Source organism: Esox lucius, chromosome 4 (assembly GCF_011004845.1).
Source record: "Esox lucius isolate fEsoLuc1 chromosome 4, fEsoLuc1.pri, whole genome shotgun sequence".
NCBI classification, from domain to species: domain Eukaryota; kingdom Metazoa; phylum Chordata; class Actinopteri; order Esociformes; family Esocidae; genus Esox; species Esox lucius.
Window position 1 is genome coordinate 31774306 of NC_047572.1, and position 22863 is coordinate 31797168.

At 41.7% G+C, this 22863-nt stretch overlaps 1 protein-coding gene across 1 annotated transcript; it reads right to left on the minus strand.

Annotated features, from left to right (window-relative positions):
- Positions 1-353: 353 nt before the first annotated feature.
- On the minus strand, positions 354-19063 carry zgc:154054 (uncharacterized protein LOC777616 homolog). Its single transcript, XM_034291645.1, has 20 exons — positions 18972-19063; positions 18622-18764; positions 18441-18508; positions 18147-18272; positions 16474-16578; positions 15673-16367; positions 14450-14614; positions 12927-13055; positions 12359-12492; positions 10632-10678; positions 10324-10437; positions 10116-10191; positions 9862-9976; positions 9542-9672; positions 8440-8547; positions 7396-7589; positions 4406-4484; positions 2302-2377; positions 1336-1448; positions 354-1065 (listed from the first exon to the last, which is right to left on the minus strand). The coding sequence occupies exons 6-20, from the start codon at positions 15755-15757 to the stop codon at positions 1048-1050; spliced, it is 1584 nt and encodes a 527-aa protein (XP_034147536.1). The 5' UTR covers positions 15758-16367; positions 16474-16578; positions 18147-18272; positions 18441-18508; positions 18622-18764; positions 18972-19063; the 3' UTR covers positions 354-1047.
- Positions 19064-22863: the final 3800 nt, after the last annotated feature.

A 22863-nucleotide genomic window follows, 5' to 3' on the forward strand; every position in this document is an offset into this window, starting at 1 on the left:
AGGACAAACGAGGCACCGTCAGCTTGAAGTTTTGACATTCTGGGTTTCACTGAGATCATGCTATAACAGTACAGGTTGACATGTAGAGAGGCGTTGTCTGCATATGCCAAAAGGCTCAGTGTCTCAACATAATCATATGACTAATGTCATGATGTCGTGTAATATTATATTTTTAGAAGTGGTACCATCAGCCGGGGACTGTTGACCGGATATTCAGTGGACGTACACATCTGTAGATTGAAGGTGTAAACTCTTTTCTTAATGTAATTCAATGCAATGTTCTGTCTCAAATCACAAGTCATGTATTTGTCAATGGTGGGGAAAAACCTAAGGAATTCTGCACGACCAACAACTTAATACACGACCAACAATGCTTTTACGTTCACCCTTATTCAAAACACATAGTCATGAATTATACATACAGTACATATGACATGGCAGCTCCCCAGTGGTCTCCATGGAAACCAATCAAATAGCAGCTCACCACCAAGATAGAACATTTGCATGTGGAAGAACAGCATCTTGTGGTATTAACCTGATCTCCAGTGTGTTGGCCAGGCATAAGAACCCATGCACACTTGAGCAAACAATGTAACAAAAACTTGAGTCACACATTAAAACAATAATTTGGTCCATACATATCTCTTTCAAACACACACACCCCACCCCATTGCATTCACTGAGCACCAATTGAAATTGTCTCCAATTGTAACATTGTTCTTTGATTCTAACACTCCCAAGTCCTTTTTGGTTTTCCAGTCGAGAAAATAAACAAAACCCACCCATCACAGAACTTAAAATGTTGACATTAATTTATATAATTTTTTTTTTTTTTAGAAAAGGAAAAGATGAACTGCTCTCCTCCAGATTCACATTATAGTCATGGGATGAAAAATTATCTGATGTTCGCAGAGTTAGGTCTTAGGTCTACCTAAACCAGCGTGCTGGGCCGTTCAACGAACAGCAGCGCTGGCTGCTGTCCAGCAGGGGTCGCTGTCCATCCAGGATGAGTCACAGATGAGTCCTCTCAGGTTCCTCTTCCCCTCATCAAACTTTAATAAATATCTGACAGACAGGGACAAGCCTGAGCGTTAACCAAACCTTAGCTGTTGTAATCCTGCAACGACTGTCATTCAAACTGTCCCCACTTGTGGTTTATGTAGCTGCACAAACACACTCCCGCACAGTCACTTCAAATGTTGCCTCTGCCAAAACCCAAACCCAATTTTCTTGAAACTTAAAGATGACATTACACAAATGGTTTGAAAACTATTTTAAGTATACAGAATCACACAGACACACCCACACACACAGACAGACAGACACACAGCTCACCTCGCTGAGCAAAACCCATACATCTGAGTTGCTGTGGACCAGCAGACGCATGGCAGAGATTGGCTGAATGTGCGTGTGAATCTCCCCCTCAGCCAACCCATCCACAAAAGACCCTACCGACATGACAGAGAAACATCTCATCACAAACCGGTTATGAAGGAACCAGGCATAACAGAGAAACGTCTCATCACAGGCCAGTTACTAAGAACATACACGGGTTGTAACTGTTTTCACTTTTGTAACTGTGTTGGTAACCAGTTTATAACTCTGAGGGTTTTTCTGGTATAAAACCAAAATGTAACACAGCTGTTGGAAGTCAACAGCTCCTAATCGCAGTGTTTGCCATGAACCCACCCCTCTGTATTACTGCTTACGTATAATGTTGATTGTATAATTTAGTAACAGGGTTTTCAAGTTAAACCTGATTGTTTTAGAGTAGGGGTGTGTGGGAATCGACTGGAATCTGACAAGCTGTGCGTGATCCAAACAGGGGAAGCACTGTAAGACTCCTGAGGCCTGAGACATGGGTTTGGTTTACTGAGGTGTCACCTGTTTTGGCAGTTTCATAATCTGTCTGTACTTCAACTCTTCCCTCTCCCCTATCCCATCCACACCTGAGGTTTCAGAACATAGAAACGGAATTCCAGGCAGGGGCAAACTCAGCATGGCAAATTCAACCTGGACTCTTGACTTTTTCTACAATGACCATTCTAGTCATTGTATTTCCACCTGGATTGCCCTTGATACAGATAAGGAACTCGATGTAGGACATGTTCATCAGGCAAAGAGATAACAGGAAATCGGAGCTAAACATTGGACAGTTATTCAACGCCTGGTCAGGTAAGGTTCAATGAAAGCATTACCTGACCAGAAAGAAATGTTGTCCCCTAAATTCCTTACACCTTTATACTGTCATTAAAAACACCCAGCTCAAGCACTGACACAGAATGTTAAATATGAATGTACCAATCACTATGAAGCCATCGTGAGATCCTTTGTACTGAGGAGACTGACCACCGACCAGGACGTCTCTCACTGAGCCCTGGGAAAACACACAGGAAACAGTGTTACTATAAACAGTGAGGGACAGGATTATTTGATCCCCTGCTGATTTTGTACATACACTCTCCACCATGGCCAAGACCAAAGAGCTGTCCAAGGATGTCAGGTACAAGATTGTAGACCTACACAAGGCTGGGATGGGCTACAAGACCATCGCCAAGCAGCTTGGTGAGAAGGTGACAACAGTTGGTGTGATTATTCGCAAATGGAAGAAACACAAAAGAACTGTCAATCTCCCTCGGTCTGGTGCTCTATGCAAGATCTCACCTTGTGGAGTTGCGATGATCATAAGAATGGTGAGGAATCAGCCCAGAACTACATGGGAGGATCTTGTCAATGATCTCAAGGCAGCTCATGAAAGCACATGTACAGGCCCATCTGAAGTTTGCCAATGAACATCTTAATGATTCAGAGGAGAAATGGGTGAAAGTGTTGTGGTCAGATGAGACCAAATCGAGCTCTTTGGCATCAACTCAACTCGTCGTGTTTGGAGGAGGAGGAATGCTGCCTATGACCCCAAGAACACCATCCCCACCGTCAAACATGGAGGTGGAAACATTATGCTTTGGGGGTGTTTTTCTGCATCAAAGGGACGATGGACGGGGCCATGTACCGTCAAATCTTGGGTGAGAACCTCCTTCCCTCAGCCAAGAGTGGGACAAAATCCCTCCTGAAATATGTGCAAACCTGGAGGCCAACTACAAGAAACGTCTGACCTCTGTGATTGCCAACAAGGGTTTTTCCACCAGGTAGTAAATCATGTTTTGCAGAGGGGTCGAATACTTTTTTCACTCATTAAAATGCAAATCAATTCATAATGTTTTTGACATGCATTTTTCTGAATTTATTTGTGGTTATTCTGTCTCTCACTGTTCAAATAAAGCAACCATTAAAATTATAAACTGATCATTTCTTTGTCAGTGGGCAAACGCGCAAAATCAGCAATGGATAAAATAAAATAATCTGCAGGGGATAAAAATAATAATACTGTGAGAAATTTTCGTCTTCACTCAGACCTCAGATCGCTATCAGCAGAGCTAATATGTCTGCTGCATTTACAGCTCTGCAAAGAATTAAGAGACCACTGCACCTTTTTGTTTCCTTTCCAAAAAATTTGAAAAGGAATGTTTTGAGTGAGGAACTGAAGCGTTCAATTTGCAGTGGTCTCTTAATTTTAACCCTGTTCCACACTCAAAACCATCCTTTTTGACTTTTTTTGGAAAGGAAAGAAAAAGGTGCAGTGGTCTCTTAATTTTTTCCCGGAGCTGGATGTAGTTACACTGAACAAAACAATAGGTCAACAAATCACCACATTGTACTGGCGTTTCGCTTGTCTTCTAGTATCTTGTGGTCTGTGGACCAGAGAAATTCTGCAAAAGAATTGTGGGCATTCCGCCGAGAAATGCGAAGCTTTTATTGGATATGCTTTCCTCTTCACTAACCTCATAATTTCCTGTCACACACATGTTCAGGATGTCAGCACAGAAGCTGTGGCAGTTAGTGTTTCCTGCCAGCTTGTTACTTAGATTATTGGACAAGACATACGAGAGCACTGGAGCTGTCTCAGACCATCTCCATGACCGCAGTCACCAGAGATCATTCACACACACAAGTTTGTATGGCTATCCTCATGGGGACCAGAAAATAGAAATGGCATGCTCCCTTCCCTATTCTTAACCCTAAACCTAACCATAACTCTAACCCTTACCCTAACCTTAACCTAACCCTAATTTAACCCTAAACTTAACCTGAAAAAATGAACATTTATGCCTAAACTTTACCTAGATGTAATGCCTAACCTTAACCCTAAACTTAACCAACAAAGCCTGGACCTTAAAGAAACCCCAATTCTAACTCTAAAATGAATTGTAAGTTTGACCCTAAACTCTGAGCCGGAAATTGACTTTTGCTTCATGGGGACTGGCAAAAGGTCCCCATGAGTCACATTCTTTCGGATTTGACTATACTCATGGGGACCTTTGGTTAGACCTAAAACACACACACTCACGTCACTGGGAAGCACCTCCACGGTGGTGTTGTAAAACCTGTCTCCGTTGGTCTCCAAGTTCCCACTACGAAAACGGTACCTGAAGGGACAAGACGGAGTTGGTCACCTATTAGATTCTGGAGTCTCCAGGTTCGTAAACAAGGATAATGACATTCAACCAAACCCCAGCTGAGGCAACCTACCCGAAGAGGGTATAACGACATTGCTAAACCCCTTGACTGCATAGACCTGATCGAGCCCCATTAGTTCAGTGTTATGGTCGTAAAACTACAGCTGCCCACATGATCCCAGAGATGTTGCCTTCTGCCTGTTAACCCACATCTCTGTCATTGCACTGCTAGGCGACTGTAATGGTGGGGGGAACTCAGTGTGAACGGCTCAAATTGAAATCCTACTGACATGGTCACTCTAGGAAAAGCCTTCCAGGAGACTTGTGGTTTTCCGTGACCCAGTGATAGCAGGTTCTTATCGGCCACGCGGTTCATTTTCTTCCGACTCTAACGTGACTTTGCAGGACGTAGTCATCTATCACTGGTCCCATTGTGTCAGGCGTGACCTAACCATGGAACCGTGTGCCAGTATAGTTCTGCATGCAGCACTCTGAGTGCAGTGTGCTTATGTAACATTCACAAAATAACACTGGTCGAGATCAGGCCGCTGCTGAGAGAACCTGGCGGAACCTCAGAACCAAGAAGTGACGGCCTAATTCACAGGCCAGAGGTCCGGACAACCAGACTTTCTCCTTGCAATCATCAGCAAATACTTAGCTGCATGTGTAACAAACATCAGATTGTTGAGTTGCGGAACCATAAATGCAAGCTTGAAAAGACCACAGTACATAGATATACAGAAATACAATTGCATTAAAGCAAAGCCCAAGAAAACGACAGGAAAATACGCCATTGTTTAACATTAATGCAGGATAATTAGTAAATTCACTTGCGAACTGGAGTTGGTTATATCTCCATTTTGGTGTTGACAAGAGCAGTAAAATATTGGTGGAAGATAGACATCAATGCTGACTGAACAATGTGTCACTACCAGAATATGTGTGTGGAGTGGAGATGGAATGGAGTTTGGAGTGGAGCAAGCGTAATTTGCCTTGAGCGCGGAGAAGGTTTCCAAAATGTTGTAGTGGCAGCTATCTCTTCCACTCTAATTTCGCTCGGATTAAGACTGGTTAATTGGGAATAATCTGATCCTAAACTTTGCCCAAACTAAAATTGTGCAAAACTAAAAATGCATGTCAGTTTCTCCTGGCTCAGAGAAGAACAGAGATGATCGCATCACATGAAAAAAACTTGTCCCACAACCTAGCCCACGGTAATCCTAAACATAGCTGCTCCCCAGGGCTGTGTACTTAGTTCTCACCTCTACTGCCTGTTCAGCCACCATGTATGACTCCAATTCAGTCACCAAATTTGCTGGGGACACAATCATCATAGAACCCACCAGGAATGACACTGAGGCAGCCAACACATAGGAGGACAGATGGAGAATGTCCTACAGTGGCCAAGTCCTGATCTTAATTCCACAGTCATCCAACTAACTTGAATCACCTGAAACAACTCTGCCTCAAAGAACGGGTCTACATCCCGCACGACACCGGACAGGAAGCCAGTACATACAGAGGAAAACACACAAAGGTGTTTGACGAGAAAGGTGTAGAACTTGAACTGTTATGCAAGCAACATACATACATATTTCAATTTTCTTTACTTCAAAAAAAAATGTCATTATACAACCAATGTAACCTGACAATAGCCGAGTTGGTGTGTCAACGTTATAAAATAAATTGGGAAACAGGACCAAATGTAAATGTGCCATTGGCCATTCAGTATGAGAGCATTTGTCAGGGGTCGGAATATTTGTCAATGCACTCCACCTACAAATTTGTCACCTCTCATGCTATAAATATACCAAAAATAATAATAATAATTATATATATATATATATATATATAAATATATAAATATAAAAAAAATATATAATATATATTTAAAAAAATATATTAATATATATAATATATATATATATATATATATATATATATATAAAAATAAAAGTATATACATCCCCACAGTCAACTGGAGAGCTTTTACTATACGGATTTATTAACTAACTTTCAAATAACTTCATTATTAATTTCAACATGAATTTGGAATCTGCAATACACAGTATTTCCTAATGACTCATTGTTTCTATGCTTAATTTCCTATGTGTCTAATCTCAGTGTTTAATGTCAGTGGGTAACACCAACAAGGTCACACAACACTGTTTAAGTAAACGCTGAGGCGTTAAGACACGTTAAGCTTGGTCCTCAGGACAGCACTTGTGTGGAGCTGTAGAAAAACAAACAGTGAAAAACCACAATATCCTGTTTGATAACATAATTTATATGGAGAAAAACGTCAGCCTTGGTTGGCCAAAATTGAAACGTGACCAACAGTTGCAGTTAGAATTTGTATGTGTGTGTGTCAGTGGTATGATTCAGTGGTATGATTATAAACATGTGTCTACCATCATATGGCTAACCACGCTACTACCAATTAGTCTCTTTAACATGAAGTCCCCTCGAACCAGTTACCATAAACAGCCTGATTTGCACAGCTAGATTAACCGTTTAGGCCGACAGTGGGGTAATAATTAATTCAAATGGTTCAGCAAACTGCCATCCATTACTTGGTCTAGGGTGTTCCAGTGACCTCCAGATATTTCTCACATAAACAACTGTGGCTGATTATGAAGTTGTTTCCCGAACGGCTGTTTATATCAGGAACATGGTCTGGTTGGGGCATAAAGGTCACCATGTAGAAACACGTCACCACGGGTTGAAAAAATAAAACCACCCCCTAAATTGTGGTTGACTCCAGGGTAGGGCATGATGAGTCATCGGTCTTCAAACCCGCCTGTCAATATGGCGGGTTTGTGCCGGACACTGCTTGGTCAGTGGCGGTTTCCATTTAAATGTATGGTTTTTGTCCACTGACCCGGTGGCTTTACACGGCTCAGGGAAGTTGAACCGGATGAAGTCCCCGGCGACGGGCGCCAAGCCCCAGAAGAAGTCCTCGCCCCGATAGGCTCGTTCTAGGGTGTGTTGCTGGTAGTGCTCAAGGCTGCTGCTCAGCTCGGCCGGAGGGTTACTGTGGGCGGTGAAAAGGGGTGCCTTCCCAAAGTCCTTATCCTAGACAAAACACACACACTGACCGATTAAAACCGCCACCACACCATGTTCACACAGCATGAACAAACCAGAGAAAGAGAGCGAGAGAGAGACAGACAGAGAGCGAGATATATAGAGAGACAGACAGACGGACAGAGAGACAGATTTCATGTTGGAAGTTTGACCTACTGTATGTCTAAAATAGGATGCTGGTTATATCAATTATAATTCATTATTAACCTGCTTAATGTGTCAGAAATAACATCAATCAAAATAGTATGAAAGCGTATTCAATCACTACTATACATTGCGCCGGATTAGTGTCTGCTAAATGACATTCAGCCTTCAAAACACTACAACCCCTCGAGGAGTTAACCACAGCACCACAACAGTCATTGTGTTCATTTATTTTCCTGTGGTTGTTTTCGGCGGATTGTATAACCGAAGAATCAGACCTGTGTGCTAAAAGGTAAGGGTTAATAGGTAGTTCAAATGTTAATGATAGTCAGTAGATAATCTGTAGAGCGTCTTCCCGAAACCATTTTGAATAGAGTTTCGCAAGTGTGAAGAGAACTCAGTCGGAACTGCATCAAGTCTCCATGCGGCGCGCATCTCTATCACTACGGTCTACCACAAACCTGCGTGGTATGACTCAAACATGCAAACCAATATATTAGTCAATTAGCTGTTTTATTTTCTCTCTCGGAAAGAGAAAATTGCTCTTGTTTCTCTGATGAAAATTCCGTGGATGAGGGTGATGTCAACTGAGTCATGTCAACCGTAAAGTCTTTGAAAATGATGCATGTTGAGTGTCCAGGTTTGTTCAGTGTACACTGAATTTACTGAGAGAGGATAAAAAGACAGATCTTACTTTCAGTTTCTGAAGTTTTCCAGGCAGCGAGGAGTGAAGTCCTACATGTTGAAACAGAGAAGGTTTGTATCTCAGTTTTAGGAGGCCCTTCTGTTTGTTGCAGTCATTCTGAATGGGAAAAAAATTAAAACATAAAACCCAGCATTTCAATAAAATAAGCATTGACCGGGCAAACTAAGGTTTCTCAGCCGTGTGGACTCTACATTAGATAATTAATAATTGTATTCTCTTAAACCTTTCAGCCCGAGACTCAAATCCTAAATTAATTCCGAAATCACTACCTGACATATGGGCCTGGGGCGGGAATGGGAGAACGGGGGCCCTAACTAATTAGTAAACTAATTAATCAAGTACAAGGTGAGAAGGAAAACCTGCAGACACTCGGCCCTCCGCGGAACCTGTTTGTCACCTGAGCCCTTCGGCACGCTGTCTTTTGGGCCACAGCGTCCGGCCTACTTCCCTGTGTACTCCCCAGTGGGTCGTACAGGGTGACTAATTTAGGGGGAACTTAAAATGACGTTCATAACCCTGGTTCCCTGAAGACGGGAACCAGGTATTTCAGCGGAAAAAACACATTCCGACTGAGCCAAGGTGAAGAGCGAACGGAATCCGTCTGGTTGGAGTCGAGGCGTGGTTTTATTCTTGGCCAACTACACACTATATTGCCCTTGAAATTTGAAGTTTGTATTCAGGTGCCGGGCATATGGTATTAAATAACAGCCGGTAGAACAGAGTTCCTGAAAGCTGATCTGTTGAGGAGCCATACCGTTGTCCAGTGACACAAAGACAGTGAAAGGTCAGCTTCATTATAATACTACTTCAACTAAAGCAGCATGGAAGCCAAATATAAAACAACAACACGTTTTCAATGGCCTGGCATTACCCAGTGTTATCCATTAACCTGTTATTATGGTGTAGGAATAAATCTCAAAGGGGAATGACAACTCCACCGGCCCTGAGTGGGATGACTAATCCACCTGCTCACGCCTGTCTCCTCCTATCAACTTCCAGTGTTTGTCTGACCCGTGTACCTTGCTTCTTTAAATCAACCATCGGCTTGGGTCACCGAGCCATGGTTTAGATTTTCTTCTGCACAACTCACCACATCTTTCTCTGGGTTGCAAGCCTTCACCCACAGGATGTGGTCCAGCAGCCAATCAATAGGCTTGTCTCTGTGGAACATCAGGAAGAACTCGGCTATCATTGGTAGATCACGGGTTCTGAACATCTTGCCTAATGAAAACACAGAAAAATGCCTGAAGACTTTGTGACGAGGATAAGGAAGGCCAACCTGTCATGAGAGTGTATCGTAGGCATCTGCATACTGCACATAAGAGAGGGTTTCTTTAGAACTGTTTACTACTGACGGTATTAAATGCATGTGTTCACCTGCCATTCACACATACAAGAGCATGCACGTACCGATGAAGCCGAGCTGAGAGAATTCCAAGAACATCCAGTCGTCTGAAGCCAGCGATCTGACATATGTCTTCATGGCTTGTGAGTAGCCGGGCTTGGCCACAATGTCATCCTCCAGCTGACAACCCAGTTTACAGGGAGCACGTGTCAATAAATGAATATGGTGTCAATTCACTTCCTGATTCACTTCCTGAGTCCAATCACACAGACAGACAGGCAGACCTGCTGACCAATCAACGGATTAACCCTGGAGGTACCTGTACATAGTAGGTCCCTTTCGCCTGGGCGTAGAGCATCAGGAAGCTGTAGTCCAGGTTCTGCTTGGTCCGCCATCTGAGAAGGGGCAGAAACACAACGCTGTGAAGAGCAGGCCGCGCGCTGTGATGTGGTGAACCTCAGCGAGCTCGACGGTCCCCAAGGCTACACGAGTTGTCTGTTGGCGTCATGCAAAGGTCCGTTTCTCACCTGACCCTCTCCTTGGAGTCTCCAAAGGTTTCCCTGAGTCTGCTGAAGTTGGGGTAGAAGTCGTGGGACGGAGACACTACCTCCAACAGGCCCGAGTGGACATCCTTGGGAAAACTGCAGCCAAACGCAGAACATTGAAAAAAAAAGTGACACTACAAAACACACTGAGACACGGTGAAACTGCAAAAGACTGCAGACAAACAGTCAAAGCACAAAAAACACAGCAAAAACAAACTACAAAACAAGGCAAGAACAAACTCTAAAACGACGCCAAACTACAAACCCCAAGCAACCAAAGTGTCTCTTACTTCTTCTTTATGAGTGCTCCTACACTGTTGACTTGCTCTATGTCTGTCTGGAATAAAGAAAGAAGGGAAGTTAAGTGAAAGGAACAACCAGGTCATAATACCACTGGGTACTGTTTGTGGTGTGCTGTAGAATCAACAGAGCCTGAGAGCCTGACAAAAGGTGTCTTTTGTCTTGCCTCCTGAAACTGTGCGTTAGACAGCCGAGCCATTAAGGTATCTGGCCATTAACCAAAAGGTTGCTGGATCGAATCCCAGAGCCAGAAGGTAAAAAACGCTCTGTCTTTGAGACAGTGAGCTTAAATTGTTCCCTGGCCGCCTCAATGAAGAAGCGTCTTGAACTTCTCCAATTTAGACCAGTTGAGTTTAAAATAGAAATGACAATTACTGGTTGTAGAAGGCTGTCTGTGGGTATTGCTGCCTGCAAAAACTAATAACAAAACGTTTCGATTTATAATCAGAGATTTCCAGGGCATTTACATACAAATGGCACATCCTGAAACATTGTATTAAGTTATATAAAACACTGTAGTAAAAACACACACATTTGGATCCCATTTTGAGCTAAATTACACACATTTTGAGAGTGACGACACCAATATTTTTAAGGGTGGATATTATGGGTGTATGGATAGCATGGTTTAAATGTAACCTGGCTTCTTTTCATAATTCTTCTCTCAAATTACCAGATGCAATTTAGTAGGGATCTGTAACTGGATAATGAAACAACTGAACTAAACATGACCTTCTTTCTGGTTTCATATGGGATATGATTGGACCATATTCGTTTTCAGAAATCCTCTGGAAGAAATCCTGGCTTAAGTGAAGAGAAAAATTCTGTCAAACTGCAGAACTCTTGTACGTTCTCATAAGAAATATTAAAGGCAAACTAACAGAGGCTTCCTATACACATGCACGGAAAAGCACTACGATTGATCCACACAACTCACTGGGCTGACCCTAAAAACTTATAAAAGCATTTTTCTCGAAGTAGTCCTGAACTAACATAACACGTTTCCTTGATAATCAATACTCTCACACCGACTACTGTGGCAATCTAAACCAGCTAACCACTAAAGAGGCAACACACAAGACACTCATTCAAGGCTGGGCGTGTCCAGACTGCTGCGGTTTTCGGCTGTTCCACAAGTGATAACAATGCATGAACCAGCAGAAGCCTGCAATTAACGTGTAGATACTGACTGTATTCAAACCACCTTGCTGAGGTGTTCATTGAAATGTTTAATTGCTTGAATGTTATGCAAAATGCTCACAAGTGGCTGGGTCTGAATGCAAATACGGTTGCCACCAAAGTTGACCTTAACACCATTTGTTCTGTGGTTTGGCTCTGGGTAACATTCTGCCGATACTTCACTCAACTGGTTTGGCAGGTTGTTCCACTGTGTCTTATCACTCCCTTCCTTAGTGAGGCTTGCGAAGCAAGAGTCCTCAGGTTTTAATCGTTTAACTTATTTTTAATATTTAGTGCTCTACGCAAATCTCATCGTCATCATAATCCCTCTATTTCGCCCTTTATGATAATAGGTTGTTTGGCCCCTTAAACCATGATCCCATTCTAAGCATAACCACATCTACGAAAACTAAAAAGGCACTTCAAAATCCATTATTGGCCTAACTACAGCCAGTTGTTAACATCAAGTGATTTCGGTTTTAAAATGTGTCTTCAGTGTTTGTCAATATGTCCCTATCTGAGTGTCTGAGCAGGTTACCTCAGCAACGAAGACAATGATGACGGTGTCATTCCGTTCGGAAGGTGAAAGGTCAAACAGGAGGGAGTTGAGGGTGCTAACCAGGTAGCTTTGCTTCTGACGCTTCACTGTAGGGATCCCCAAAACAAGGGACACTGACACACACACACACACACACACACGTACACCGAAAAGGTAAAGAGTCTTATCTCCCTCAGGTTTCAATCACCCAAAGCAAGTGATAACATAGACATTGATGAGCCCATGGCTACGCTTGTGAAGAAAATACATTATGACATCTGGAATAAAGCCTAAAGAGCAGAGAGACTGAGGTGAGGCTACAGTACAGACTGAAACCAAGAAACAAGTCACTTCAGCATCTCACTTAACAAACTCATCAGACAGGAAGTGCTAACTCTCCATGGGTTGGTTTTGCGTGGACAAGAGATATCCAGGCAGTTGTCGTGTTGACTTTAGCCAAGGACCAGGCTTATTCTGTTTCTGCGAAACTGGCTCTCAATATCCGGCGTGTCTACACACACAGGGTTTGGGGTGCAGTTAAAACCAAGAAACGGGTCCGGTCTCTCACCTCCAGTCCGACCCTGACCCACCACCACATGGGGAATTAGGCCGTCTGGGTTGTCCCGCAGGTGGGGCAGGTACAGGTAGGTGTTGGGCAGTCTGGAGGAGAACAGGCTGAGGTTTCTCTTCAACAGTCCTACACTTCACACCACCGGAAACCAAAGCAAACACACAACGAAGGGTCAGACAAAAATACAAACCTTTTCTTTCACATCATGTCTTAAACTGTGGCCAGCACTGTATGTGCATGATATTCGGTGAGCGTGACTAATAGTCTCCCTGTAACTGGAAGCAACAGTTGTAAGGATAAGAAACATTCACACAGATGCTAGATTCTCACCTCTGATTCCAATAATACATTTTCTCGTAGAAAACCTTCTTTCATACTCAATGCACATACAGCTCCGGAAGAAATGAAGAGACCACTGGACCTTTTCCTTTCCTTTCCAAAAAAGTTGAAAAGGAAGGTTTTGAGTGGGGAACAGATGCTTTGAATTTGCAGTGGTCTCCTAATTTTAACCCTTCTGTTCCTCACTCAAAACCTTCCTTTTCGACTTTTTTGCAAAAGGAAGGTTTTAATTTTTCCGGAGCTGTAATTTTTCAAGAGCTGTATTTTTTTTAGAAATATCAGATGAGAATTTTTATTATTATAACACAACTGTCCCATCACCTGTGAGGTTCCTATATAGTGATGATAAAACAACTGTCCCGTCATCTGTGAGGTTCCTGTATAGTGATGATAACACAACTGTCCTGTCACCTGTAAGGTTCCTGTATAGTGATAATTACACAACTGTCCCATCACCTGTAAGGTTCCTGTATAGTGATGATAACACAACTGTCCTGTCACCTGTGAGGTTCCTGTATAGTGATGATAACACAACTGTCCTGTCACCTGTGATATTCTTGAATTGTGATGATAACACAACTGTCCCGTCACCTGTGAGGTTCCTGTATAGTGATAATTACACAACTGTCCCGTCATCTGTGAGGTTCCTATATAGTGATGATAACACAACTGTCCTGTCATCTGTGAGGTTCCTGTATAGTGATGATAACACAACTGTCCCGTCATCTGTGAGGTTCCTGTATAGTGATGATAAAACAACTGTCCTGTCACCTGTGATATTCTTGAATTGTGATGATAACACAACTGTCCCATCACCTGTAAGGTTCCTATATAGTGATGATAACACAACTGTCCCATCACCTGTAAGGTTCCTATATAGTGATGATAACACAACTGTCCTGTCACCTGTGAGGTTCCTGTATAGTGATGATAACACAACTGTCCCATCACCTGTAAGGTTCCTATATAGTGATGATAACACAACTGTCCTGTCACCTGTGAGGTTCCTGTATAGTGATGATAAAACAACTGTCCCGTCACCTGTGATTTTCTTGAATTGTGATGATAACACAACTGTCCCGTCACCTGTGAGGTTCCTGTATAGTGATAATAACAAAACAGTCCTGTCACCTGTGTGATTCCTGAATTGTGAAGATAACATAGTTGTCCTGACACCTCACCTGGGATGTTAGAGGATGTGTTGTTAATACGTAATCTGGTGAGGTTCCTCAGGTTGACCAGAACACTGGTGAGCTCCCTGGACACCAGCTCTCCCCTGGTCTCCACAGCCAACAGACGCTCGTACAGATGGACTATTTCGGGGTGGTGGGGCGGTTCACCCTCGCCTACACACACACACACGTTGGGCGACCAAAGAGTGGGGTATAAAACTAAAGTATGTCTATAGTTAAATACAGGAGCATGACACAACACCGCTACCAACATTATTAAAATAATCCTTCCATTGTTCCATCCCACTGCTGTGGTAAACCTGTACATACCACACAGTTCTTTAAAGAGTTAGCCCTAAGTTTTAGTTGCTGGGTAACACGTCAAAAGAAGGCTGGTGGGATGGTGTGTTTTCAATATCATTGAAGTATTGCATTGTGAAAAACAAGTGTCATGGAATAAAGTAACAATGACTTTTTTCTGAGAATGTGTGATGATAAATAGATACAAATAGACAGATGGTATGTAGGTAGATAGATAGTTAAAACTGAATGCTGGTTGGGTGTTTGTAGTTTAGGTTTATATATTTCTAGTTGTGCCAATAGCTGAAGGACATGTATCCCACCTCAATTAATTAAGTATATTTACATTATTTATATTTATATATAGAGCCCAGATATTAGATTTACAATTGGCCACATCTCACAGGAAGCAGAACTTGAACTTAAGTATAATAGAAAACATTAATAATGTGATTCACGCCAACTTAAATATATTAAACTTCCTTATTCCAATTAGAAATGATTGGCCAAATGACTCACTTCATTGAAACCAAAACCAATATGTTACTTTCACATCCTTCTCGTGTTTTTAAACATAACTTTCTAGAATGTATTTTTGTTAAATAACTACTAACATAAACCCAACAATATTATAGATTATGAACACAATCATCTTACAATATTTCCAGACCATTGTCATTATTTTATAGTATAAAATTACAAAGTGTTTTAAGAATAATAGAAAAAGCATTCATGTCTGTACAAGACGACAACTTTTAAATAAAAGTTGTAACCTGTAGTCAGATGTATGTCTGGTTCCAGTCTAACGTCTGTATAGCATACTAAGAGCAGCCAACCGGTCCTCAGAATGCTCTCCACTAAACTCAGATCATGAGACCCCTCTAGCATAGCCCGAAAAACGTAATCGAACAGCGTGACTTTTGACAGCTTACCATGTCCATTATAAGAGTTGTACCAGGTTAGAGAGAGAATAACACAAGCCAGAAAACATCCAAATTTGACATGAGTGAACCTCATCTCATCTCTTAAAACAGTCAGTGGAAACCTTTCGTCTGACTTTGGTATTGATGAAAATAGCGATGTCGTTCAAACGAATCCACAAGTGATATACAAAGTTCCTCCTTTGTTTACTCCATTCATGATACCTCCCGCTATGAAGTCCGGGGATTTCTTTGAAAGCAAAAAACGTCTGTATACTACTAGGCACTGTGCCACGTCCTTATCGTTACGTAACATTTAGTAGACATACGACAATCCCAGGACAGTTTACAATTGGGGACATATGACATCCTTTGGAAAGGTGATGCCGCCGCCGAGGTGAGTTGTGTTCTCAACCCCACCTGCTGTACAGTTTTGGAACTGTTGGATTTTTTTGTTCGAGTGTGATTGCGACATTCTTAAAAATTTATTTTTAAATGAAAACATTGGACAACAAACAACACAAATGAACACATTATTACCAACAATCAAACAAACACTCAAACATAACTAAACGTTTCCCAACAGATTTCAACATTTAAATTAAAAGCAGTTGGTGATATACTCATGTCCGTTTTATTTTCGTATCTCCTAACATAATCCAGTTTTTCATTTCATCTAGTGTCATTCTTCGTTTCAGTACAAAACTCTGCAGAGTGGAGAAATCAAACCAAAGAAATATTTAGATTTGGATCACAAAACAGATGGTGTTTAAATGGCAATGTTGGGATGTTATTGTGCACTAGCCAACGTACCTGTAGCACCATCATAGATGAACGGTGCGGGTTGAGGAAACTTGAGGCATTTGGCTTGTTTTCTGATTGGCTCCAGCTCTGATTCCTGCAGTTTGTCAGTTTTCCCTAAAATAAAGAAAAGGGCGTGGATAGGGGCAATTCTGTCTAAATTCAGGGCGCAGTGCATACTGACACCCACCAAGTCAAAAGCACGTTCACAGCAGTCGTCACACACCAGTAATGGACAGACTGAGTGATTTACTGACCGAATGCTGACCCCTTGTTAAATAGGTAGTGGTTAGAAAAGCGGACCTGCTTACAATAGATCTGGCCTTCGAATCTTGTCACAGTCAAAACTATTTAGGCATTAGGATTTCTTCTGGGTGGACAAAAACTTGGCTGGATACAATCTTCAGTAGCTACGTTATAGTAAGCCTAAAACAAAACTGTTTATGGTTATATTGCGACTATTTCTGGTGGATTTCCGAAGTACGCATCCGTGCATGCTTTTTGGGGTAATATAGGCTTTATCAAAACCCCTTGAGCAGTAAAAGAGTAGGGGTTTGCATAATTCTCTCATCTTTTCACTTGGGCGAAACACTAAGTTATTGTCACCTATATTCATAGTTATTGTATCAATGTCATTCAAGAATGAATGAAAAACAAACGTCATTGTGCCGTGAAATATCTTTGACAGTGCGCAGCTGCAGTCTCAGTAGCAATTGCTCGATTCTTATCACTATTCCAAGTAGTAGGTTGAGTTAGTAGATACTATTAAGAGTATTACTGGCTAATAAGCTGTTAAAACAGCCAGTAGCAAAAGCCACACAGTTCATAGTTGCTAATCATGGTGGAGGTAAACTTAATAAGAAATGTTCCCTTAACACAATGTTTAACAGTGTCTAGTGACTGTTGTAGTGGTTAAAAACAGTCCCGCTCACGTGAGATCTCCGGGTTCGAATCCAGGAAGGGCAACAACAATTATCACTTTTAATTGTGGGCCGTCTGAACTAGGTTAGCCTGGTTCCTTTTCTGTTTTTTTAAATCCAAAGCAAGATTTTTTTTAAATCATGATCACCTCCTGCTTGCATGTCACATTAACTGTTATGATGGATGCAAATTGGAATTCAAACAATGAATGTTGGTATTTTGATAGAACAGATATTCATTACATAATACATGCTTCCTAAAACATATGTTGGTTTAGTTATACAACTTGGACGTATGTATTACATATGTATTAAACTTTGATTTAATTTATCCGACAGTAGTGTTTAGAGGAAACAGAAAGGGACAGGCGATTTAAACCAGGTATTACTGACATTTTGTAAATCCCAAGTTGACAGTTTTTTAATTGTATCTCAGATGTGATTAACTTTTCAGTGTTTATCTTGCAAGAGTTTTGAATTGATTTAAGTGAGCAAAGAACTGAAATTAAACATTGAAATCATAAAGACTATACAGCAGTATAGATAATGTTTCATCAAGAGCTCATGTATTCAACTTACATACCTTCAAACTGATTGGAATTTGTATTTCCCTAAACTAAAAAAAAAAAAAGCACAGATTGAAATTCTGGAATAAAAATGTTCTGGTGGGGGCTGCTGCGATTTATGACCTCAGTATTTCTGGAGTCTTGTATGCGGCCTTGTAACACCACACACAAACAAGCACTCACATACACACACACCTACCAAAGATATAGAACGATCGGACCATTCGTATCGGCACTCCAGCCATGTTGATAATGTTACTTAAGTGCATGACGAGACAGTCAGGGCAGGCATGCAGGAAGTGTCCCCTGGAAATACCATCATCCCCTGTACACAGGAGAAGACGGTAACTTTTAGCATAATTTATTTCTCATACTTAGACATAAGATATTGAATTGCACCAGCCAGTCAAGCACACCTGATCTGGAATAATATGTATTGAACTCCAGTTCATTATTACAGCTCTCACACACAGGGTATATTTTTTTGACTTACTCGTTATTTGTATAGTGTTTTCTATCACCGTCATGTTATGAATGGAGAAATAAACACAGGTGTCGTCACTGAAAGATGAGTAGATGGACATGTTTGAAATATCGCTTCATAACTCACAACTGTCTTGTGTCCGTCTCACAAATGTACGATAAAGCAGCAGACAAATATTGAAATCACCCACATCATGTTTCCCTCTTTGTAAATCACATTCTTGTCACTTGACGTTGCTTGCAGCTCCAGCTTCGAGCTGTTTCCCATTCTAAGTTTCTCCGCGAAACCTTTGTCATCTGAATAGCCCTCAATGAGAAACCATTCACCAAAGACCTGAAGAAAAAAACATGCATGTTAAAATGTCCACAAAATTATTTAGTCTGGCGCGCAACCCAACAGTCCAGCATGAACAATCACCTGGCCCTCTGCCACCAGACATACAACCCCTATCTGTCACAACTGTTCTTCTCAATTCGATTACTTTAGAGAACACGAATTCCCAATCCTGAGGGGAAACACATTTTACGGACGGACACCCACTGTGCTGAGCTTGTCGGCAGGGAGCAGCTTGACCAGCCGATCACAATCCTCCTCAGTCGGTGTCTCAGTCGGTGCCGCAGTCACCACACCCGCCGCTAGGAGAGCCAGGAGAGCCACACCATAACCAGACGCAGCACACATGGTGGAGTATAGAACCTTCTGGTAGCCACAGGCCAGGAGCGCCTCGGATATATACTACAGACTCCTGTTGGTTTGACTTTGTCCCGAGGGTGTTTTGGTAAGTCCAAAAGAGTGGTCTATTCCCTTGTTAGTTCCCTGCTTACGACGCGGGTAGTGCTGTGAAGTCGGTAAGGGAGCTGGCTGTGGGAGGCCACCATTGGCATTGTGACGACGTCCAGAAGGTCTGAGATGCTTTTGCAGCTTTGATAATGATTAATGCATTTCGTGTTTGTCTAAACGGAGCTCCTAGCTGTTTGCAGTGTGTGGTTTTGGATGCAGGCCATAGTACAAGGTCTTAATGTGAATTTATGTGTCTGTCTGTCTGTGTACAAACCGGATTCCAAAAAAGTTGGGACACTGTACAATTGTGAATAAAAACAGAACGCAATGATGTGGATGTTTCAAATTTCAAGATTTTATTCAGAATACAACATAGATGACATATCAAATGTTTAAACTAAGAAAATGTATCACTTTAAGGGAAAAATAAGTTGATTTTAAATTTCATGGCATCAACACATCTCAAAAAAGTTGGGACAAGGCCATGTTTACCACTATGTGGCATCCCCTCTTCTTTTTATAACAGACTGCAAACGTCTGGGGACTGAGGAGACAAGTTGCTCAAGTTTATGAATAGGAATGTTGTCCCATTCTTGTCTAATACAGGCTTCTAGTTGCTCAACTGTCTTAGGTCTTCTTTGTCTCACCTTCCTCTTTATGATGCGCCAAATGTTTTCTATGGGTGAAAGATCTGGACTGCAGGCTGGCCATTTCAGTACCTGGATCCTTCTTCTATGCAGCCATGACATTGTAATTGATGCAGTATGTGGTCTGGCATTGTCATGTTGGAAAATGCAAGGTCTTCCCTGAAAGAGACGATGTCTGGATGGGAACATATGTTGTTCTAGAACTTGGATATAACTGTCAGCATTGATGGTGCCTTTCCAGATGTGTAGGCTGCCCATGCCACACGCACTCATGCAACCCCATACCATCAGAGATGCAGGCTTCTGAACTGAGCGCTGATAACAACTTGGGTTGTCCTTGTCCTCTTTAGTCCGGATGACATGGCGTCCCAGTTTTCCAAAATTAACTTCTAATTTGTATTCGTTTGACCACAGAACATTTTTCCACTTTGCCACAGTCCATTTTAAATGATCCTAGGCCCAGAGAAAATGCCTGCACTTCTGGATCCTGTTTAGATACGGCTTCTTTTTTGACCTATAGAGTTTAGATACGGCGAATGGCACAGTTGATTGTGTTTACTGACAATGTTTTCTGGAAGTATTCCTGAGCCCATGTTGTGATTTCCATTACAGTATCATTCCTGTATGTGATGCAGTGCCATCTGAGGGCCCGAAGATCACGGGCATCCAGTATGGTTTTCCGGCCTTGACCCTTACGCACAGAGATTGTTCCAGATTCTCTGAATCTTTGGATGATATTATGCACTGTAGATGATGATAACTTCAAAACCTTTGCAGAAACTCCTTTTTGATATTGCGCCACTATTTTTCGCCGCAGCATTGGGGGAATTGGTGATCCTCTGCCCATCTTGACTTCTGAGAGACACTGCCACTCTGAGAGGCTCTTTTTATACCCAATCATGTTGCCAATTGACATAATAAGTTGCAAATTGGTCCTCCAGCTGTTCCTTATCTGTACATTTAACTTTTCCGGCCTCTTATTGTTACCTGTCCCAACTTTTTTGGAATGTGTAGCGCTCATGACATCCAAAATGAGCCAATATTTGGCATGACATTACAAAATGTCTCACTTTCAACATTCGATATGTTATCTATATTCTATTGTGAATTAAATATAAGTTTATGAGATTTGTAAATTTTTCCATTTCATTTTTTACTCACAATTTGTACAGTGTCCCAACTTTTTTGGAATCGGGTTTGTAATTGTCTGTCTGTCTGAGTTCGTTCATTCGTCTGTCTGCTGGCTTCTCTGTCTGTCTGTCTCTCTGTTTATCTATTTGTCTGTCTATCTTTTTATTTGTCTGTTTGTCTGACCGGATGTCTGCCTGTCTACAGGCCTGCCTGCATTTATGGATGAGGATGTATTTAAAATGTTATAATTATGTTGTCAGGAAACACATCATCGCATTAGTGTAGAACATATTTTATTAATGCAACCATTTCATCGACAGTAGACATGTCACTGTAAACTGTCCTTTTCCTCTTGGGACTCAGCAACGTACTGTATGATTTGTCCAATTAGCTGCCAGTTAAAGCCAGTGCTCTCATTGTCCTCGGCACACAACTCTGCACAAAGAAGAGAGGAGACGCCAGTCTGTTATTGCATTATTTGTCCATGAGGCGTCCAAAGGCAGAAACTGTATTCTTCTTATAAACACTCCCTATAGGTTAGAGCCTTTTAAACTAAAAGTAGGAGTTATATGCCTTTCTAATGTATCACTACATTGGTGATATGTCACTACACTGGTGATATGTCACTACATTGGTGATATGTCACTACATTAGCGATGTACTCACGGTGCGTTTGTCTTCCAGAACGACTGGTTTCACCAGATCCTCACAGTCCTGTGGTTCTGGTGCTACGGTTCCCACAGAGAACAGAACCAGGAGAGGGAACACGTAGAGAACAGACATGGCGTGTATCCTGGTAAACTAAGCCGTCAGAGAGGGAAGTCGTAGCAAGAAGTGCACCTTGGATGTCAAGTGAGTTGAAACACCTTCAGTTTATATGGAGAATAGAGTGTTTCAAGAGAATGTTTCTCCCTAAATTATGCAACACTGAAATTACCAAAATCAGCCTGGGGGGGTTTGGCTCCTACTGATCACCGCAGTCAATTTTTAAATGGGGTTGAACTCTACAGCACATTGTGTCGATACATTTTCAATCTCCAAGCCGCTCACACATACATGAACTTAGCCAGCCAGTCTAGAGTGCAATGCTTTGTGGATGTTGGAATCGACTAGATCTCACATATTGGAAGGTTCTGGTTTTGTAGATGTAGTTTGTTGTGTGTTTATGTTTTTTCAGTCTATATGTTGTATTTCTATGCTTGGTTCAATATTCATTAGTCTTGGTTGTACCCACTGGTTTGTACCTTAGCACCCCCTGTACAGTTCAGTTCCGTTTGTGTGTTTCTTTGAGAGGTATTGTCTTGTTTATATACGACGTACTGATCCTTTTTCCAAGTTTTCCAGTTTATGATTATTCCACATATGATCCCCGTTGCTAGGAGTTTTTCTACCCATGTTTAGTCCAGTCCTTGCCTGTACTTTTTACCTAGAACTGATATATTTTTTTCTAAGACCCTGCCTGACCTAGACTACGTTCGCTGCCTGCTCCTTTTGTACCTTTGCCATTTCGGATTTACTGTGTTTTGACCATTGCCTGCCTGACCAAGCTTTTCTGCCTCGTCCTTGTGCTAAATAAACATCGTTCTCAGTGTGTTGAGCCAAATTCCTGCCTGTCCTGTCGTATTCTTACACATATTGCTTGAACAAAATGCAGACACATTTCACAACATATGTTGTTGTCATTATGGACTACTCTTACCATATTAGTATCATCAACATAATTATAACATTCAGTATTTTATCAGAACTATAATTTCCATATGTAGGTCTGCATTTCAATTCTACCTTCTATCTCTTATTTCTGCTTCTCTCATGTCTGTCTGGGGTATCGTTGGCTGGCTGTAAACAGAGTCTGTTGGTGCCTCACCCGGCCA